Source organism: Pseudonaja textilis, chromosome 11 (assembly GCF_049901715.1).
Source record: "Pseudonaja textilis isolate UNSWEBS1 chromosome 11, rPseTex1.2, whole genome shotgun sequence".
Lineage (NCBI taxonomy): Eukaryota > Metazoa > Chordata > Lepidosauria > Squamata > Elapidae > Pseudonaja > Pseudonaja textilis.
The window spans coordinates 20279506-20297353 of NC_142000.1; the positions used below are offsets into that span (position 1 = coordinate 20279506).

Here is a 17848-nt window from a genome sequence, read left to right on the forward strand (position 1 = left end):
AGATGGATTGTTCAACACTGTTTTTATTTGTATTTTATTTATATATCAAATTTAGAGAGTGCCCATGTCACTCACAGAGTGATTCGGTGAATGAGAACCAAGGGACGTTTTCTACTTTTGCACAAACTCACAGAGTCAATGCAACCTTTTAGAGTTTCTAGCCAGTAATGGAAAGAAGTTAAGGAAGAAACAAAAGGATCACTGCTTTTTAAACAAAATCTCAGCAATCTCTTCTCAGGTGGGAATGGAACTCCTGCCATCCACAAATAAGTCGGTACAGAAGTCCACATGATTAGATAGCCATCTGCTGTGGATAATTTCTGTTGTGGCTCTAGTTATAAAATGAGACTCTAGTGATTTGATTTCACACCACTAATTACATCCTGGCATGCCGTTTCTAATTATATGTTTTCTCCCAAAGCATTTTTATTGGCCTCTGAGAAGAAGCCATTCATTTTCTCCTGCCCTTTTAAATGGATTTTGGAAACTGCTAATTTTCTCTTTGCAGTTAGCTGCTGAACAATGCAAAATTGTCCTGAAAGGCAAATAAGCTCATCTTAGTGGGTAGCCAAGGAATACAAAGAGGTCACCAATTTTCTCACCTGCTCCTCGTAGGTATTTAAATTTCAGTATCTTTAACAGATGCGTGTCTTCCATTTGAACACCTTCAGTGCAGAAGCATTCACCGCCTTCCTTGATAATTGATTCTGCTGTTCAATTGCTCATTTTCTTGCAGTCTTTCTCTTAATATTTCACCTAAATCTAACCTTCTGGGACCGTTTATCCATGGAACGACACATAATAAATGCAATGAACAGAACAGCAGAGGTGAAGTTCGAACGCCAGCTTCATAGAATTGGGTTAGTGCCATCCAGTGGCTAAATTATATGATAACGTTATCCACGCACGGCTCTTGTTCTTAAGATATTTTAAACTGAGTTGTTCTTTTCTCCATCACAAATCAGAACTTTGTGGGAAGTGGGAAAACCCACATCAAGACAACATTTGAAATAGTCCTATTTGGGTTCAGTATATACATTTGAAGATTCTGCCTTTCCTCATAATGCCATATCTTATGTTTGCTTAAAGATTTAAAGTTTCTTCGGGTATCTAGAAAAAGAGAACTATAGAGTGTCCAAGAAAGACTGATTTCAAATATTTTGTATGCTTAATGAATAAGAACATTTGACTTTTTTTGTCACACTGGCTGAAAAAGAAAAGGAACTTGATAATTGCCAATTTTGATGGATCAAGAATATTTCTGCTGGTACTTGGAGTCCCAGAAAATACAGTTTTATATGATCCGAAGCAGGAACATTGCGAGAAAATTTAAACACCCTTGTAATTTTTTGCAACTGTGTTTTGCAAGGAGAGGCAAACCGTGAAGCTTTCGCAAGGCGTATTTCCCAAGTAACACACCAATGGGCAGCCATCAAAGTAGGGTGTGATCTCTGCAACTAAAAAGGCCCACATTCCCTAGTTGGTGGTGTTCTACCACAATGGGTGTTATCTGCAAGAGTAATGAACTCTAATTAACATCTAATGGAGCTTATGCTGGCATTGCAGGAAGTGTCAGGACATAGTCCAAGGATAAAAGAAATACACAGCCTTATCTATCCAAGGAGTCCTTTGTGCTCTGCTTATTCCTTTAAATCGATAGGGGTAGATTGCACAATTAAATTATATCTCATGCAAAATAATAAAAACTTGGCATCGCTCCAGGCTGCCTTCACCAAACCTTTCTACACTGAGGGCTCTGATGAATAGAGATATCCCCTTGTCTTAAATAACCCAAAGCCTACAGTATCTTTGGATCAAATATATTTCTCTCCACAATTAATTTCGCTTAGCAGAGAGATGTGAAGTAGATGGTGGCGGTGGGCGGGAACATTTTGTGACTGACATTTATTTACAGTACAATCTTCCTTTAAAAAGTTGAGGGGCGAGAGAGATTGGGCTGCAAGTAGAAGAGTCCTGGGTTCAACATGGCAGCCTGGAGATTGGTCTTCAGGTCTTTTGGTCTTCCTCAAGGCCCTGGAAAGTATCTTAAGTTCCACGTAACGTGGATGGTTCGTGTCTCTTTTTCTTTTTTTAAATAAATGAGCCATCTATGGGCCATCTTCCCCTGTCTGCACTTTTCAAAATGTTTACTCAAGGATTGCCATAAAATGCGTGCTATTGAAGCAAGGATGCAATCCAAGTTGATTTGAACCGAGCCTTATCTGCATCATATAATCATGATCCAAGGCATACATTCATGGGAGAAGAGAAACACTGAGAGAGCAATAAATACTAGGTCATTTATGCCTTCCAACCTCCTGATAATGCTCGGAGAGAGTAAACGGGATAGGGTGGGGGTGGGGTGGGGGGTGGGGAGCTGGGTAATGATTTGTCATCCGGGTAGCTCGGAGTAGTAGTCATACCTTCTGTGTTAGAAACCCTAGCTGTGATTGACAGCTGGGTTGCGGGGGCCCTTGCCCGCCTGCGTTGACAAGAATTATGAGGATTTGTCAAAGCCTAATGGACATGGAAATGCCAGATTATGCTGAGTCCCTCGACTCCTCGTACACCATGTTAGAGTTCGAAAACCTGAGGATGCTGCCCACAAACTCGTCAGGTGAGGAGATTCTGTTTTTTTCTCTCTCTCCAATCGGACCCTGTTATCTAAGTTGCCCTATTGGTGGTCAAAGGAGGCCGTGGGGTCGAAGGGTGGATAGTACCAGCTTGTGCTGGTGAACTCTCTGGGGATCAGAAGGGTTGAGCTGTGGGGAAGATACTGGGACGTAGGATTGGATGGCAGTTCAAACTTCTTGAGAACTTTCCCGGATTGGCATGGAGAGAATGTTTTGTTAAGCTCTTTCTTCGTTGGACCTAGTAAGGCCAACTACTTAGCCACGTGGATTAGGATTATGCCTGGATGATCGTCTTCCTAAGAACGGTTGGTGGATTTCAGAAATAAGCGAATGCCTTTCCTACAACGGGCCACTATGTTTGTCAAGAGCCTTTGGAAAAGGAGATAGCGCGCAGAGAGTTGAGCCACCTCGTTTAGACAATGAGTGCTTTTAGAAATAGAGCAGGAAATAAACAAACATTCCTTCGGGGGGAAATAGATAATTTAGCAGTCTTGTCTCCATGAAATTACTTTCTCTGCCCACCACTGTTTTGCTCCTCTTCCTGGGGGAAAAAAAAGGGGGGCATCTAGAATTCATTGTTGCTTAGCAAACGTAGATGTGTATTTTTTCTGCACACCATCACACTTCCCAGAGAATTAGTATAGCTTGCATTTGTGTCCACTCTTCAAAATTTCATCTCAATACGTGTATCTGCCTGGCAGTATTATAATTTTTTGTGTTCAGTATTCTACAAAAATGATGCTAGTGGAAATATGTGACTCTTTAAAGCTGGTGTAAGTCTCTGGGCTGTTTTGCAAAATGTGATGGATGCTTGCAAGTTTTGGAGACTGTAAGAAAGATGGCATTAGTGTGATTTTGTGTGTGTGTGTGTGATATTTTTTCTTCAACTGCATATATCTTGGCGTTCAGCTCCATTGAACTGTACTGTTATTAACTCAGTGCAAAATCATACTTACTTAACTTACTTACTTACTTACTTACTTCTTTTACTTAGAGAGTGTGTGCCTGTTGTTCTGAATCAGAGAATTGTAGGGCTGGAAGGGACCTTGGAGGTCTTGTAGTCCAACCCCAAGAACCATCCTGGATAAATGGTTTCCCAATCTTTTCTTGACAACCTCCAGTGAGGGTGTAAGTCTGGCTAAAAAGCCAACAAGAGCAACGAATATAAAAGTTCCAGGTTGGACAAAAATCCAGAGACTTAAAAAGTAGGAAACCAATATTGGTTTTATGAGAATGGATAGTAAAGCTCTATGATTTCACCGTGGGACACTTACGATTTCTATAAACCACAGAAAAAACACCTGATCATTTCACAGTGGAGTGGAAAGCTTTTATTTTGTTGTTTTAAACAGCAAAAATATGGACTACAGGAAAAGAGGAAAGTATTTCTCTAGCAGCGAATTGCCAATTCTGACTTCCAAGCAACGTTCTGGAGTTTTAGGAGACAGGGTTTTTTTTTTCCAACAGGACCTTATGAAGTCAGGGGTTGAGTTGAAAACCCAGTTACAACTACCACTACAAACTTGTTAAGTGAATCCGGCTTCTCGGTCACAAAAGGGGATCACAAAAGGACAAGACAACTGTTGTAAATATGAGATACTAGCCAAGCATCTGAATTTGGATCACATGACCATGGGGAAGCTGTAATGGTCGTAAATGTGAACATGGTCGTAAGTCACTGGTTCTAGTGCCATTGTAACTTCAAGCGATCACTAAACACTCTGTTGTAAGTTGAGGATTTCCTACAATAAGATACTTCAGAAGCAGGTTCTTGAGTTCTTTTACATCCAGGCCTGGCGTACACACGTTTTTTTGTTTTTTTTTTACCCCAAAGGTACTTTTTTCAGGACTTTGGACTTTCTTGTTTTTTTTTCTATGAAGATGTTTCATTTCTCATCCAAGAAGCTTCTTCAGCTCTGAAAAGATAGTGGGGAATGGAAGGAGTTATAATTCCTTGCAGAGAGCTGGTCATTTGCATCCTTTTAGAGGGTTGTTGAGGCAACTTGGAGGTTTATCTGTGTCTTCAGAGACACCTGAGCAGTGCTGTAGTCTGCAATTTTTTCTCTGGAAATCCATTCCTACTCCCCCACCATTCCAAGGGTGTTCATCCCAAATTGTACGCTGAAAAGACCCTCTAAAAGGATGCAAATAACCAGTTGTCTGCAAAGAATATAAATCCTTCCATTTCCCACTATCCTGTCAGAGCGGAAAGTCCAGTTGCCTCCTGAAAAACCATCTTTGTGACAACCATGGCCCGGAGGACTGAAAATCTCAACTGACACATATTTTACAGTAATTTGACCAAACAATCCATTTTTGGGATATGAGATTGTGAATTTTATCCAAATCCATTTTCATGGTCTGGTTTTAGATCTCAATCATCTCGATGCCTATTAAATGGGAAACACAGATGGAATATGAACCAACAATCCATCCCTTACCAGGTGTAGCTGAATTTAGATTTCTGCACTAAGCCTAAAGCCTCCTTTCAGTTTATCCAAGTATTCTATTTCAATTGATGGATGGATTGAATTTATATAGCTGCCCGTCTCATTCAGACACGCACCCATGAACTCATTCATTCTCTTTCTGCGACGCAATGCCTCCGAATTCACTCGGTCCCCAAAAGGCTAGAATCTCGATCTATGGCAAAAGTTCACACTGTAGACGCCACATGCTAGATTTTCCTAAAGGTGAAGGCTGTTTCAAGCAGGTACCAGGGTATTTGCTTATGAGCTAATCAGTAAACCAGCTTGCTCAGGAACTAGCTGTTTTGAAATTAACGTGTTTGCCTTGGGTAAGCACCCTCTTGAAAAATTGGTCAAAACAGCTTTAGAGAACTGAGCCAAAAAGTTCTCGTTCTGGACCAATCCCGTCAATGAAATCCAGGAGGTCTATCCAAGAACTTTACATGACGCACTAGGGAAACCGTTCTCGCAAAATTTAGGGCAAAGAATCAGAAGGGAGCCCAGTCAGTTAAGGAAGCCATTCCCACCACTCAGAGAAAAGGATCCTGGGTGACTGTAGAGTATAAAGAAAATGTCTTTTGCAAGCATTTTTATTCTTCGTAACGGTAGGAATGGACAGAATAATAAGAGTCAGAAGGGACTTTGGAGGTCTTCTAGTCTGAACCTCTTCTCAAACAGAAACCTTAGACCACTCCAAACAAATGGTTGTCCAATCTCTTTTTAAAAACCTCACAACTTCTGAAGGCAATCCGTTCCACTGATTCATTGTTATTACTTTTATTGTCAGAGTACAATATGTGTACAATGAGATTGGCTGAGCCTCCCTTTGTGCACCCTTCCAACACAACTCACAGTGAGGACGAAAATCCCTAACCCAGTCCCAATCTTATTACCCTGTGTGACCTTGTTGTTCTCATTGTCAAGAAATTTCTCCAAGGTTGCTTCTCTCCTTAATTAGTTTCCATCCATTGCTTCTTGTCCTGCCTTCAGGTGCTTTGAAGGATAGCTTGACTCCCTCTTCTTTGGGGCAGCCCTTCAAATATTGGAAGACTGCTATCATGTCACCCCAAGTCTTTCTTTTCATTAACCCTGACATACCCAGTTCCTGCAACCATTGTTTGTATGTTTTAGACTCCAGGCCTGTCATCATCTTTGTTGCTCTTCTCTGCACTCAACTTCTTTTTAATATTGTGGCGACCCAAACTGGATGAAATATTCCAAGGGTGTCTTACCAAGGCATTATAAAAGTACAGCACAAGGATCAACCCTCCTTAAAGTCATTGAGGCTGTGAAACATTGCTCCAACAAAATCCCTTCTGTAACAAAAAAAAGTGATGACAGTGATAGATAGATTAATAATCTAGTCCTAATCATATTTATTTATTTCTCGTATGGCATATTCACATTACATGTCACTAAAAGGGAACACGGGACTAAAAGACAAAACACAGAATAGAAAACATACAAATCTTATATTACAAAGGTCTATCTAAGTTGCAGTTATAATTTTTTTTATTTCATTTGTTGCAGCCAGGAAATCCACAAAATCTCCATTATAGGCTCTGTTCTCACACAGTGTGGTTACGTGTTGGGTTGTTTGCTTTTTTGGCCCCACAATCACAATTTGGTGACGGTATTTTATACCGCTAATCATAATGACTCATAGAGAGGTAGCTAATAACTTGAGATATGTCTGAACATTGTTCCTGATACTTCACAAGATAAAACCATGCCAGCTCTCCAAGTTTCTGGCTGGAAAAAAAAAAACAGTCTCTCCCCACCCAACTACAGTTATGATCTTGTACAGCTAACGTCCCTGGAGAGGTGGGGGAAGGTATTTTATAAAAGAAAAATCTAACTTTCTGGTTTTACGTAACCTCTGTGTACTTTTGTTGACAAATGAAGTATTGGGAAAGATGTTAGCTTTAGCGTTCTAGGATTCTTCTCTCTTGTGGAAATCAGAAACTTCCTACTCTTAATCTTGAGGGATTGACCACGCTTCAAGAGTCAGATCCACTCAAAGATTTCACCTGTCGTCTTTCTTAGGCTTCTCCTGATTCATACAATCCCACTTTGGGCAGGTGAAGTCCACATATTTTGAGGCAGCGAATAGTTCTGGTTGCATTTAAGTTCCTTTTCACAGAGATAGAATAGAATAACTGAGTGGGGAGGTAACTTGGAGGTCTTCTAGTCCAACCCCTTGCTTAGGTAGGAAACCCTAGACAAGTGGCTGTCTAGTCTTCTCTTAAAAGCCTCTTGTGACGGAGTACCTACTACTTCTGAAGGCAAGTCATTCCACTGGTTAATTGTTCTGACTGTCAAGACATTTCTCCTTAGTTCTAGGTTGCTTCTCTCCTTGATTAGTTTCCACCCATTGCTTCTTGTCCTGCCTTCAGGTGCTGTTTGGAGAATAGCTTGATCCCCTTTTCTCTGGGGCAGCCCCTCAGATATCGGAACACTGCTGTCCTGTCACCCCTAATCCTTTTCATCAAACTAACCATACCCAGTTCCTGCAACCGTTCTTTGTATGTTTTATCCTCCAGTTCCCTAATCATCTTAGGTGCTCTTCTCCGCACTCTTTCCAGAATCTCAACATCTTTCTTATAGTATGGTGACCAAAACAGGATGCAGTATTCCATGGGTGGCCTCACCAAGGCAATTACAAAGCGGTATTAACAGTTTATGCTAAAAGCAGCTCCATTTTAGTGGCTTTTCAATTTTGCACTGATGCTTACAGTGACTTTTCTGGCACTGCCAACATTTTTTTACCCTGTATTATCTTCTCCTCGACTTGCAACCATTCACTTTAGTGGCCAAAGTTACAATGGCACGGGAAAAAGTGACTTAGGACTGATTTTCCACACTTATGCCCATTGCAGCATTCAGGTGGTCATGTGATAAAAATTCAGATGCTCGGCAACTGGCATGTACTTATGACAGTTGCAGTATTCTGGGGTCATATGATCCCTTTTTGCGACTTTCTGACAAACAAAGACAATGGGGAAAATGAGATTCCCTTAACAACCATGTCACTAACTTAACATCTGCAGTGGTTCACTTAACAACTGTGTCAAGAATGGTCATAAATGGGAGGAAATTCACTTAACAACTGTCTCACTCAGCAACATAAATTTGGGGCTCCTTTGTGGTTGTACGTCTAGGACTGCCTATATTGGATTGGGCTGAAATCCCAGATGTTATCTTTACTGGTTCTGTATTATTCTTCATCATAGCAATTGGCCCCCTTGAAATTTTGATCACTTAAAAAATGAGCGCCTTTTCCCTTTTGTAGAGGCCCTTGTCTCGGAGACAAGCAACAACGGCTTACTTGCAAATGGGATCAACTCGTTATGCGCCATCTGTGGGGACCGTGCAACTGGGAAGCATTACGGGGCTTCCAGTTGCGATGGCTGCAAAGGTTTCTTCAGAAGGAGCGTCCGGAAGAATCACATGTATTCGTGCAGGTATAAAGAGGCGGTCATTTTTTTCCCCCAAGGAATTCTGGGAAACTCCCATTTCCTTACAAGAGGTTCTCGACCGTGGCCGCTTGAAGCTGAGTGTCCTCCAACTTCGAGAATTATGGGAGTTGTATCTACTCATCTTCAAGTTATCACTTGTGGGTTGTGTATGAAGGCAGAATCCACACACCTTCAAGCATGCTGGTTGGGGGATTCTGGGAGTTGAAGTCCATACATCTTCATGGTTCTCACTTGTGGGTTGTGTACAGCAGTGGAATTCTACCGGTTCAGACCGGTTCGGGCGAACAGGGTGTTAAATTTGCATCTGGTTTGTTGAACCAGAAGTTGAACCACCCGCCCCTCCCTGTGGCCCATTTTCAATGCAGAGAAGTGCAGAGGCTGTGCAGAGGCGATGGGAGGGGTCGAAACAGGCCTACTGGGAATCTGGAAACGGGCCTGTTTCGGACTTCCGGTGGGCCTCCAGAGCCCAGGGAAGGCCGTTTTTTGCCCTCCCAGAGGTCCGAGGGAAGCCTCTGGACCCTTGGGAAGATGAAAAACAGAAGTTCCGGTAGGCCAGTCCCACCATGGCCAGTCCCACCCAGCAACTGGGCAGCGAACCGACTGCTGGGATTTTTGAATCCTACCCCTGGTTGTGTATGAAGGTGGACAACAGTGGAAGGTCTAGAAAAATCCACGCACCTTCAAGTAGCTGGCTGGGGAATTCTGGGAGTTGAAGACCGTAGATCTTCAAGTGGCCAAGCTGGAGAAAGACTGCCTTAGACGCAACTATTAGTAGTCCTGGGAAACATCTTATTTACCCCAAGCATAAACTTTGTCCTTAGCGATTTCTTGGAAGAGATAACAATTTACAAGAGCAATAAATGATGGAAAGAAGCCCTCTCCATAATATAATTTTCTCATATATTTTTAGGAGTCTTCCAGGAAAAGACACAGCAAAATCCTAGCCCTAAAAAAAATAAAAAATTACCATCCCAGGTTGGGAAATAATTTGTTCTCTTTCCTTGGAATTAACCTCTTTTTTCCATTCCAGGTTCAGTCGACAATGTGTGATCGACAAAGACAAGAGGAATCAGTGTCGATATTGCCGCCTGAAAAAATGTTTCCGAGCAGGAATGAAGAAGGAAGGTAATTTCTTCCAACTGTCCTCCGTTATGGGGTGTGATGCAGTCCATGTTGTGTCGTGCTGGCTGTGTAACCTCTAGAGTCTAGCCTCTGGATGAGTCAATGAGTCAGAGTGAGCGCCACATAAGCAAATCTCTGCTGGTATCTTTCATGAGTCACAGATCAGCGAGGAAGTTTTGCCTTTCTGCAAAAGTTTCACGACCCAGATTAACCCAGATTAATCTTGCTCCCAGAATTATAACTGAAGGGGCAGAAAAATCTGATGATTTAATAAAACCTTCTTCAGAAATCTGATACATCTGTCTTCCTAAATTCTTCTGCCTGGAACCTCTCCAGGCATTGATGAGCAATGTTTACCTCCCAGGACTTTTACATGAGTAGAGTCTGCCAGCGAAATAATTAAACTCCAAAGATAAACATGAATTTTCTCAATCCGTGTCCAATAAAACATGACAAATTGGATCCCCTATGGATTTTTTGCAAAAAACAGGGGAAAAAATAATAATGAATCTATGATTTATGGTTTTGAAGAATCTATGATTTATGGTTTGGACCTCAGAGACCACCAAACTCATAATTTTAAATCCTGCGGACCACTAATAGGAAGCTTGACTGATGGCTTGCTGACATTGGTGGGAAAGTTGGTTCCATATTATATAGCTGCAGTAGTCACAAGACTGGCCCTTTGGTCACCCCGGAGCAGCTACTCCTCCACTGCCATGGACTGGAGGAGCTGCTCCGGGATGACCAAAGGGCCAGTCCTGTGACTACTGCAGCTCTGGAATATGGGACCGACTTTCCCACCAACCTCAGCAAGTCATCCCGGGGAGGATTTCCCTCCCCCGCCATTGGTCTTACCTTCCGGTTCCAGCTTGTGTGGATCTACTCAAGGTAAGGTTTGCACTCGGCCAAAGGATGGTGGCCAGTGGGTGGGCGGAACATTGTGGGCAGTGCAGCTTTATGTTCCTGCACAGCCTGGATTAATTTTTTTTTTGGGGGGGGGGGACATTTCTGTGTGGACCACCAAAATTTTCTCACAGACCACCAGTGGTCCCTGGCCCACCAGTTGGCAACCACTGGTCTTGAGGATTATAGACAGGATAGATTTCAGAAAGAAGGAAGTTATGTGGTCACTGTAGAAGAACTGAATTTATAATTATGCTTGTGTCCTGTAACACCCAGGATTCATTTACTGTCTTGCACTGATATGCATTTATTTGACTTCTTGGGCCACAGAGATGTTCTTGTCCAATACTCAGGGAATAATCACCCAGGGATCCTGTATTTAATCTAGTGGGCAAATGGTAAGATAAAGGCTTTGTCTATCCACTTAGTACAGCTAGTCAATGTTGTGATTCAGCCGGTTCACACCGGTTTGGGAGAACAGATTAAGTTTCTGAGCAGTTTGGTGAACTGGTTGTTGGAAGAAATAATTAGGGCAGAGAACTGGTTGTTAAAATTATTTGAATCCCACCACTGCAGGTAGTCCTCGAATTATGATCACAATTGAGCTCAGAATTTATGTTGCCACGTGAAAAATTTGCTAAGTTTTGAGCTTTGCCCCATTTTACGACTTTTCTTGCCAGCTTTGTTAAGGGAATCGCCCCAGTTGTTAAATTGGTGACACGGTCATTAAGTGAATCCATCTTCCCACTGGCCTTTGCTTGTGAGAAGGTCACAAAAGGGGATCACGTGACCCCAGGACACAGCGACTGTCATAAATGTGAATGAGTCGCATCCGAATGTAAATCACGTGATTACAGGGATGTTGCACATTTTTCATAAGTGTGAAAAACGGTCGTAAGTCCCTTTCTTCAGTGCCGTTGTAACTTCAAAAGGTCACTAAATGAACTGTTGTAAGTTGAGGACTACCTGTGTAAGGAAGGGGCGGCTTAAGTATGAGGTCTTCCCAGGGAACCACCTTCAATGGGATTCATTTCTGGAGTCTGGAAAGTCAAAACTCAGCTCATGAACGATGGTGCCAGTGGATCGATCCATTGACTGCACTGTCAATCACTGGGCAGGTGGCCAATTCTCCATCATCTCTTTATTGCTTCCCAAAAGCTGTACAGAACGAACGGGACAGGATCAGCATCCGGAGAAGCAGTTATGAAGACAATGGGGCCTTGTCCATCACCATCCTAACCCAAGCAGAAGCAATGGCACAGCAGGTAAGGGAAAGAGATAGAAAGGTAGGTAGGTAGGTAGGTAGGTAGATAGATATGGATAATGAGAGATAGATGGATGATAGATAGATAATAGACATAGATGTGTGTGTGTGTGAGAGAGAGAGATACAGTACATACATACATACATGATATGGATAATGAGAGATAGATGGATGATAGATAGATAATAGATGTAGGAGAGAGAGAGAGAGATTGAGAGAGAGAGAGAGAGATACAGTACATACATACATGATATAGATAATGATAGATGGATGATAGATACATGATAGAGAGATATGATATACACAGATACATAATAGAGATAGATGGCAGAGATAGATAGATGATATAGATGATAAAGATACATACATAATATAGACAGACAGATACATGATATACATATACATACATACATACGTACATACATACAGATGATATAGATAGATAGATAGATAGATAGATAGATAGATAGATAGATAGATAGGCAGACAGATAATTTTCTTGCAGTAACTTAACTATGAATTTATTTTAGTACTCCAATGATTTCTGATAGATAACTTTGCACCAAACTCCCCATGCAGAATTCATTTTGATCAATCTCAGCTCTACAAGTGTAATGATCTGTTTGCAGTCGGGGTGCATTCGCGTTTTTTTAACTGGGAGTGTTAATGAAACACTTGTGATATATTGCCACCTGCTGGAGCCATGGAACCTACTGAATTGGAGCATATGATGCTCAAATAAACCGAATGGGATCGAGTGATAGATGGAGCAGAGAAGGGAAAAAATGTATTGCTTTGATGTTTCTGGTGGTGCTGGGGTTTTATTTTGAAAAGGTGCCCAGTGCACGCGCACACGCATTTACTTGTAAATTAAATTACCCCATTTAATCTAAGGCTTGTTTGAAAATTGCATTAAAATGGGCGTGCATGCTAAAGACTATTTCTCCAAACATAGGTATTTCTGTTGTTTTGGTGCACATTCTGCAATCTAATTTCTTCAAAATAATGCATGCCTGTCCTTTATTATTTCCTTTCCTTCCTTCCTTCCATCCATCCTCCTCTCCTCTCCCCTCCCTTCCCCTCCCCCTCCCTTTCCTCCTTCCTTCCTCTCCTCCCTCTCTCCCTATTCTTTCTTTCCTTTTTCTTTCCCATCTTTAGACAGACTTTTTCTTAAGACTTCTAAAAACCTGGCAATTTGCACTGAAAAAATCTGCACTTGCAAGGATAATTCCCTCACTTCATTTATTCGTTCGTCAGTACAAGATGTTTAGATGTTTGCATACAACTGGAAAGTAAACGAATCCCTCTCCTTTCCTCTGTTATAGAAAAGGAGGGGGAAGGGAGGGGTAGCTCTGGTTACCTGGTCTCTTCTTCTGCAGTATTCAGCTCTCCGTCCGGTGCACAGCGCAGAGATTGCCATGAAGAAAATCGCCACCATCAACGACGTGTGTGAGTCGATGAAGCAGCAGCTTCTCGTTCTCGTGGAGTGGGCAAAGTGCATCCCTGTGTTCTGCGAACTTCCTCTGGATGACCAGGTGAGCAAGGAACCTTCTTTGGCCCACTTTTGTACTCCTAAATGGCTCCTCTTGCACGCGGGCGGTGGGTGACTTTTCGAACTCGCACGTTGAAAAGTTTGCTTCTGTCAGGGAAATACTTTAATAGCTGACCAGTTGTTATTGATGATGAACTGAGGATGAGTCAGCATGTCTACTGCCACTTTAAGAAGCTGTCTATAAAAGGGAGGCCATGCGAGGACATGTCTCTCTCCTCGTGTTCTATCTCCGTTGTAATTTTCCATGTAGAGTTGAAGATTGATTGCTTGCCTGGTGTTTGCCTAACACGTACATGTATGTAGATAGCAGTCTTGTATATAAACCACTGTTAAAGCCTCTGTGTGCCGTGTGTTGCGCTCATGGGTTGTCTCACAATGGTGGTCATACTGCAAACACTCCGACAGCTTCTTTAGAGTGGTTTGGAAGACACAAGTAAGTAGTAACATCTTCTCCCTCTTGCAATTTGCAGGTTGCCTTGCTAAGAGCTCATGCGGGGGAGCACCTCTTGCTGGGAGTTGCAAAGCGCTCCATTCCATACACAAATTTTCTCTTATTAGGTAAAAAAAATTTTCTGCTTAGGTATATATATAAAAAAGCTCCCTTGGTGCTTCTCAATCTCTTGATCATTGCAAGGGTCCACATTTGGAAATTTGATAATGAATCAAGGGTGTTGTCCTCAGCTAGTGGGCATGGCCAGCGGAGCATATCCTCTTCCCCAATTCCTTTAGATATTCTTCATTACCAGGTTGAAGTACACTTGATGAGACCTTGTGTGGCAAAAGGTCCCTTCTCTGCCTGGTCAAAAGCAATTTCACTCGGTCATCTGGAAGTTTTTGCATCATGAATCAGAACAATGTTTCTCAATCTTAGCACCTTTAAGATGAGTGGACTTCAACTCTCAGAGCTGGCTGGGGAATTCTGAGAGATGGTTGGAGTCCATCCATTTTAAATTGAAATCTGAGTGTTGGAAGCCACACGTCTTGAAGTCTTCAAGTTGCTAAGGCTGACAACCACTGCTTCAGAGTGAAGCAAAACCCTACTTTTCTCCATATTATCACACATTTTTTCATAAAACTGGGACTCGTGTCACTGTTTCAGTCACCCTATCCCCTAGATCACCCCAGTTGAAATCTCCTGCAAGTACGTTGCAAGGGATCAACTGGTCCTCCTCAGATCTTCAAGGGTATTAGGTTGTGTTTATGGACTGTCCTCAGCCATGGGTTGATTATGGCTCAAGGAACCTTCATCACATAATGTGCTATGCTCCAAGCAATCCACATGATGTCCTTGTGTTATGGGTGAACCATAGAGAGGGAGATTAAACAACCACAAGGATTGATGGAGTGCTTCTGTTTCTTAACACTTAGGAAAAAAATCGAGGTAAATAATCTCTAGATTAGCTGGAGCCATGTATCACCATCATGTGCCTCACAACATTCCTTCCTCTTCCATAGGCAATGACTTCATCATCCCTATGCAATGTCCAGAGCTTGAAATTGCCCGAGTGGCAATCAGGATTCTGGATGAGCTGGTGAAACCCTTACGGGACATTCAGATCGACGAGAATGAATATGCCTGTCTTAAAGCCATCATCTTTTTTGATCCAGGTACTGTTTTATTCTTCAAATCATCCTGGGTTTGATTTAAAAACATCACCACCTTTGATTACCAGATGATGATAGGAATTGAAAGGACAATGTCCATGGAGATTCTCAATCATCCAGGTTCAAGGCTGTCCCAAAAGTGTTTTTTCAAGAGACAAATGCATTTTCTTTGTTTTTTCCTTGAAGACGTTTCACTTCTCATCCGAGAACCTTCTTCGGTTCAGTTCTTCAAAACTGAAGAAGCTTCTTGGATAAGAAGCAAAGTGTCTTCAAGGAAAAACAAAGAAAAGTCCAGTTGCTTCTTGAAAAGTCACAATTGATAGGACAAGCTTCCAAGGGGTATCTTGATTTCCTTAACTTTCCTGGACCTTCCACCCTTATCTTAAAAGCTACCTCTGTCCTGAACCAAAGCTAATTTTCTATTGTTTTTGCTTCACCCGATAATTTCCTTTTTTCGGTCATGCTCCCACCGTGAGCATGACTGACAACACTTGCTCCCATTCATTTCCATCTGCCGCATTTCTCTCCTTTCTCCTTGTCCCAGATTGCAAAGGGCTGAGTGACCCAGGGAAAGTCAAGAACATGCGTTTCCAGGTCCAGGTGAACCTGGAGGATTACATCAACGATCGGCAGTACGACTCCCGGGGAAGGTTCAGCGACATCCTCCTGCTGCTCCCTCCACTGCAAAGCATCACTTGGCAGATGATAGAGCAAGTTCAGTTCGTCAAACTCTTCGGCATGGCTAGGATTGACAGCTTGCTGCAAGAAATGCTCCTTGGAGGTACAACGCGGGTGGAGATGTGAAGGGGCTGGGTGGACTAGAAGTGAAGGGGCCTGGACTAGGTGCAAGGAGACACAAGTTCTCCTCCTCCCACCAGGGGGTAGTTGTGGAGAAAACACAATCATGGATGCTCCATCTACCATCTCAACCAGCTGAAAGAAAAGTGGGATAATAAAGCTGGGAGATAGAGAAAGAAGTTCTGGGGTTAGGTCTACACAATACCTTTAACCAGCAGCTCTGCTCACCTATCTCTCTTCGGCCTGGCTAGTTTTAACCCTGTTAAAAATATTCCCAAGGGCATTCTGGTGGATCTTGGGATCGAAAAGAAGAGCTAGAACAAAGTTGAATTGGTGATTACGGGGGGAAAAAGATGTTAATATAACTTCATTACCACAGTAAGGCACATCTCTAAATCCAGAAATAATGACTTATCAGAGAACTGCAAATGGCTGGTGTGTTTGTGTGTGTGTGAATGTGTGGATGTTGTTATTTGTTGAAAGGCAGTGCCTTTCCATGCTCTTTGCTCCTACTGTATTCTAATTTTGTGTAGATTCTTCAAGGGGACCAGGCTCCAAGATAGACCATTTTCTTTCATGTCACTTGACGTAGTTTGAAAGGCAGAAAAACGTGGACATCCAGAATTAAAATCAAGCTGTTATTTGGAGGTTTGTTCATTGAATATGATCGGACTGAGATGGCTTTCTTTTTTGTGCAGGAACAAGTATGGATATGCCTCAATACCAGCCAGGCCCTTCCAGCCACAACATGGAGCATCTTCCAAGTCACATTGTGCTGCCTAGCACAATTGGCTCAGTGATTCACACAATCTCAGTCTGTAGGTACCCACTTTCTCAATGCTTCAATAAGGAAATCTGTGGTTGAACCTTAACCATTTGACCTAAAACATACAAATGCTTGGAATGACCAGAGTGGGTGAGTGATGCCAATTGGACGTAAGGGTGGTGATGAAGTAGACTGGCAGGAAGACAGTAGATAAGAAGTGGATCCACTGAGGAATGGGATCTACCGAACACATCATGAAGGACCTTTTGAAGGTCCAGGGCACGACTGATCAGGAAGGCAAAAATGTGTATGCTCACATACATGAGAAGTAATCATCCTGTTCATCTTTTCTTCTACAGCTTCACCAGAAACTTCGCTCCCTTCTCCTTCCACCAGCACAGGAAGTGAAGATTACAAACTGGGTCCCACCCCTGGATCTGAAATCCCAACAACCCTTTTGCCCCAGGTGGTCATTCCCAAACAAGAGATCCTCTAGGAAATTCACTCTCGCTATTTTTAGTTGCCCTTTTTTGGAATTCAACAAGCTTTGCTCCCATGATGGTAGCCAACATTGCTGGGTTTCTCACCCAACTAAATCACCTTGCTTACCACTTGGGCCCTTCCCAGGAAAATATCTCACAACATTATTAGCATAACAGGTGTTAACTATCATATAAAACAATGGCAGTTAAGTGGTTTATTTTCTGTTACACTCCCATCTATTGCGTTGTTGTGGAAACACAGGACTGGTTTGGGTGGAACAGCAAATGGAGATTAGCCCCATGCAGATCTTAAAACCAGTTTGATGGCCATAGTCCAATAATAGTTCTAGTTGAGAGATACATAAAGTACATATAATTGGCATACTCCTAGGGTTTAACCTAAAATTTTGAGATTCCTCTTACCGTTTGTAAAATATCCATGTTGGAACAAAATTAATTGTACTTAAAATAAAAGACTTCAAGCAATGTGTCAAGTTGATACTTCAGAACGGCCATTTATGACTTGTGGGCAAGTCAGATCTTCACAAGAAGCTCAAGTAAGTGGTCAATCAATCAGAATAGATCTGGAAGGGAGGCCTTCTAGTCCAACCCTCTGCTTAAGCAGGAGATCTAATACCATTTCAGACAGGTTTTCTTAAAAGCCTTCAGTGATGGAGCACCGATTTCTGGTGGCCAGCAGTTCCACTGGTTAATAGTCCTCACTGTTAAGAAGTTTCTCTTCAATTCCAGGTTGCTTCTCTCCTTGATCTGTT

At 42.3% G+C, this 17848-nt stretch overlaps 1 protein-coding gene and 1 long non-coding RNA gene across 3 annotated transcripts in view; one reads left to right on the forward strand and one right to left on the reverse strand.

Annotated features, from left to right (window-relative positions):
* The first annotated feature begins 1956 nt into the window (after positions 1-1956).
* LOC113445037 (hepatocyte nuclear factor 4-beta-like) lies at positions 1957-17561 on the forward strand. Its single transcript, XM_026714017.2, has 10 exons — positions 1957-2617; positions 8394-8565; positions 9611-9705; positions 11767-11873; positions 13252-13407; positions 13895-13982; positions 14880-15032; positions 15574-15810; positions 16526-16645; positions 16953-17561. The coding sequence occupies exons 1-10, from the start codon at positions 2500-2502 to the stop codon at positions 17087-17089; spliced, it is 1383 nt and encodes a 460-aa protein (XP_026569802.1). The 5' UTR covers positions 1957-2499; the 3' UTR covers positions 17090-17561.
* Positions 17562-17565: 4 nt separating this feature from the next.
* The window catches only part of LOC148124858 (uncharacterized), a 254455-nt gene continuing 254172 nt past the window's right edge, over positions 17566-17848 (reverse strand). For both annotated transcript variants that reach the window (XR_015744992.1, XR_015744993.1), the window contains exon 2: positions 17566-17738. This is a non-coding gene — a long non-coding RNA (uncharacterized LOC148124858). The remainder of the gene's footprint in view (positions 17739-17848) is intronic.

Coding starts and splice junctions, on each gene's coding strand:
- LOC113445037 (XM_026714017.2), top strand. CDS start 2,500: ATGAGGATTTGTCAAAGCCTAATGGACATGGAAATGCCAGATTATGCT. Junction 11,874..13,251: donor CAGAAGCAATGGCACAGCAG/GTAAGGGAAAGA, acceptor CTTCTTCTGCAG/TATTCAGCTCTCCGTCCGGT. Junction 15,033..15,573: donor CATCATCTTTTTTGATCCAG/GTACTGTTTTAT, acceptor TCCTTGTCCCAG/ATTGCAAAGGGCTGAGTGAC.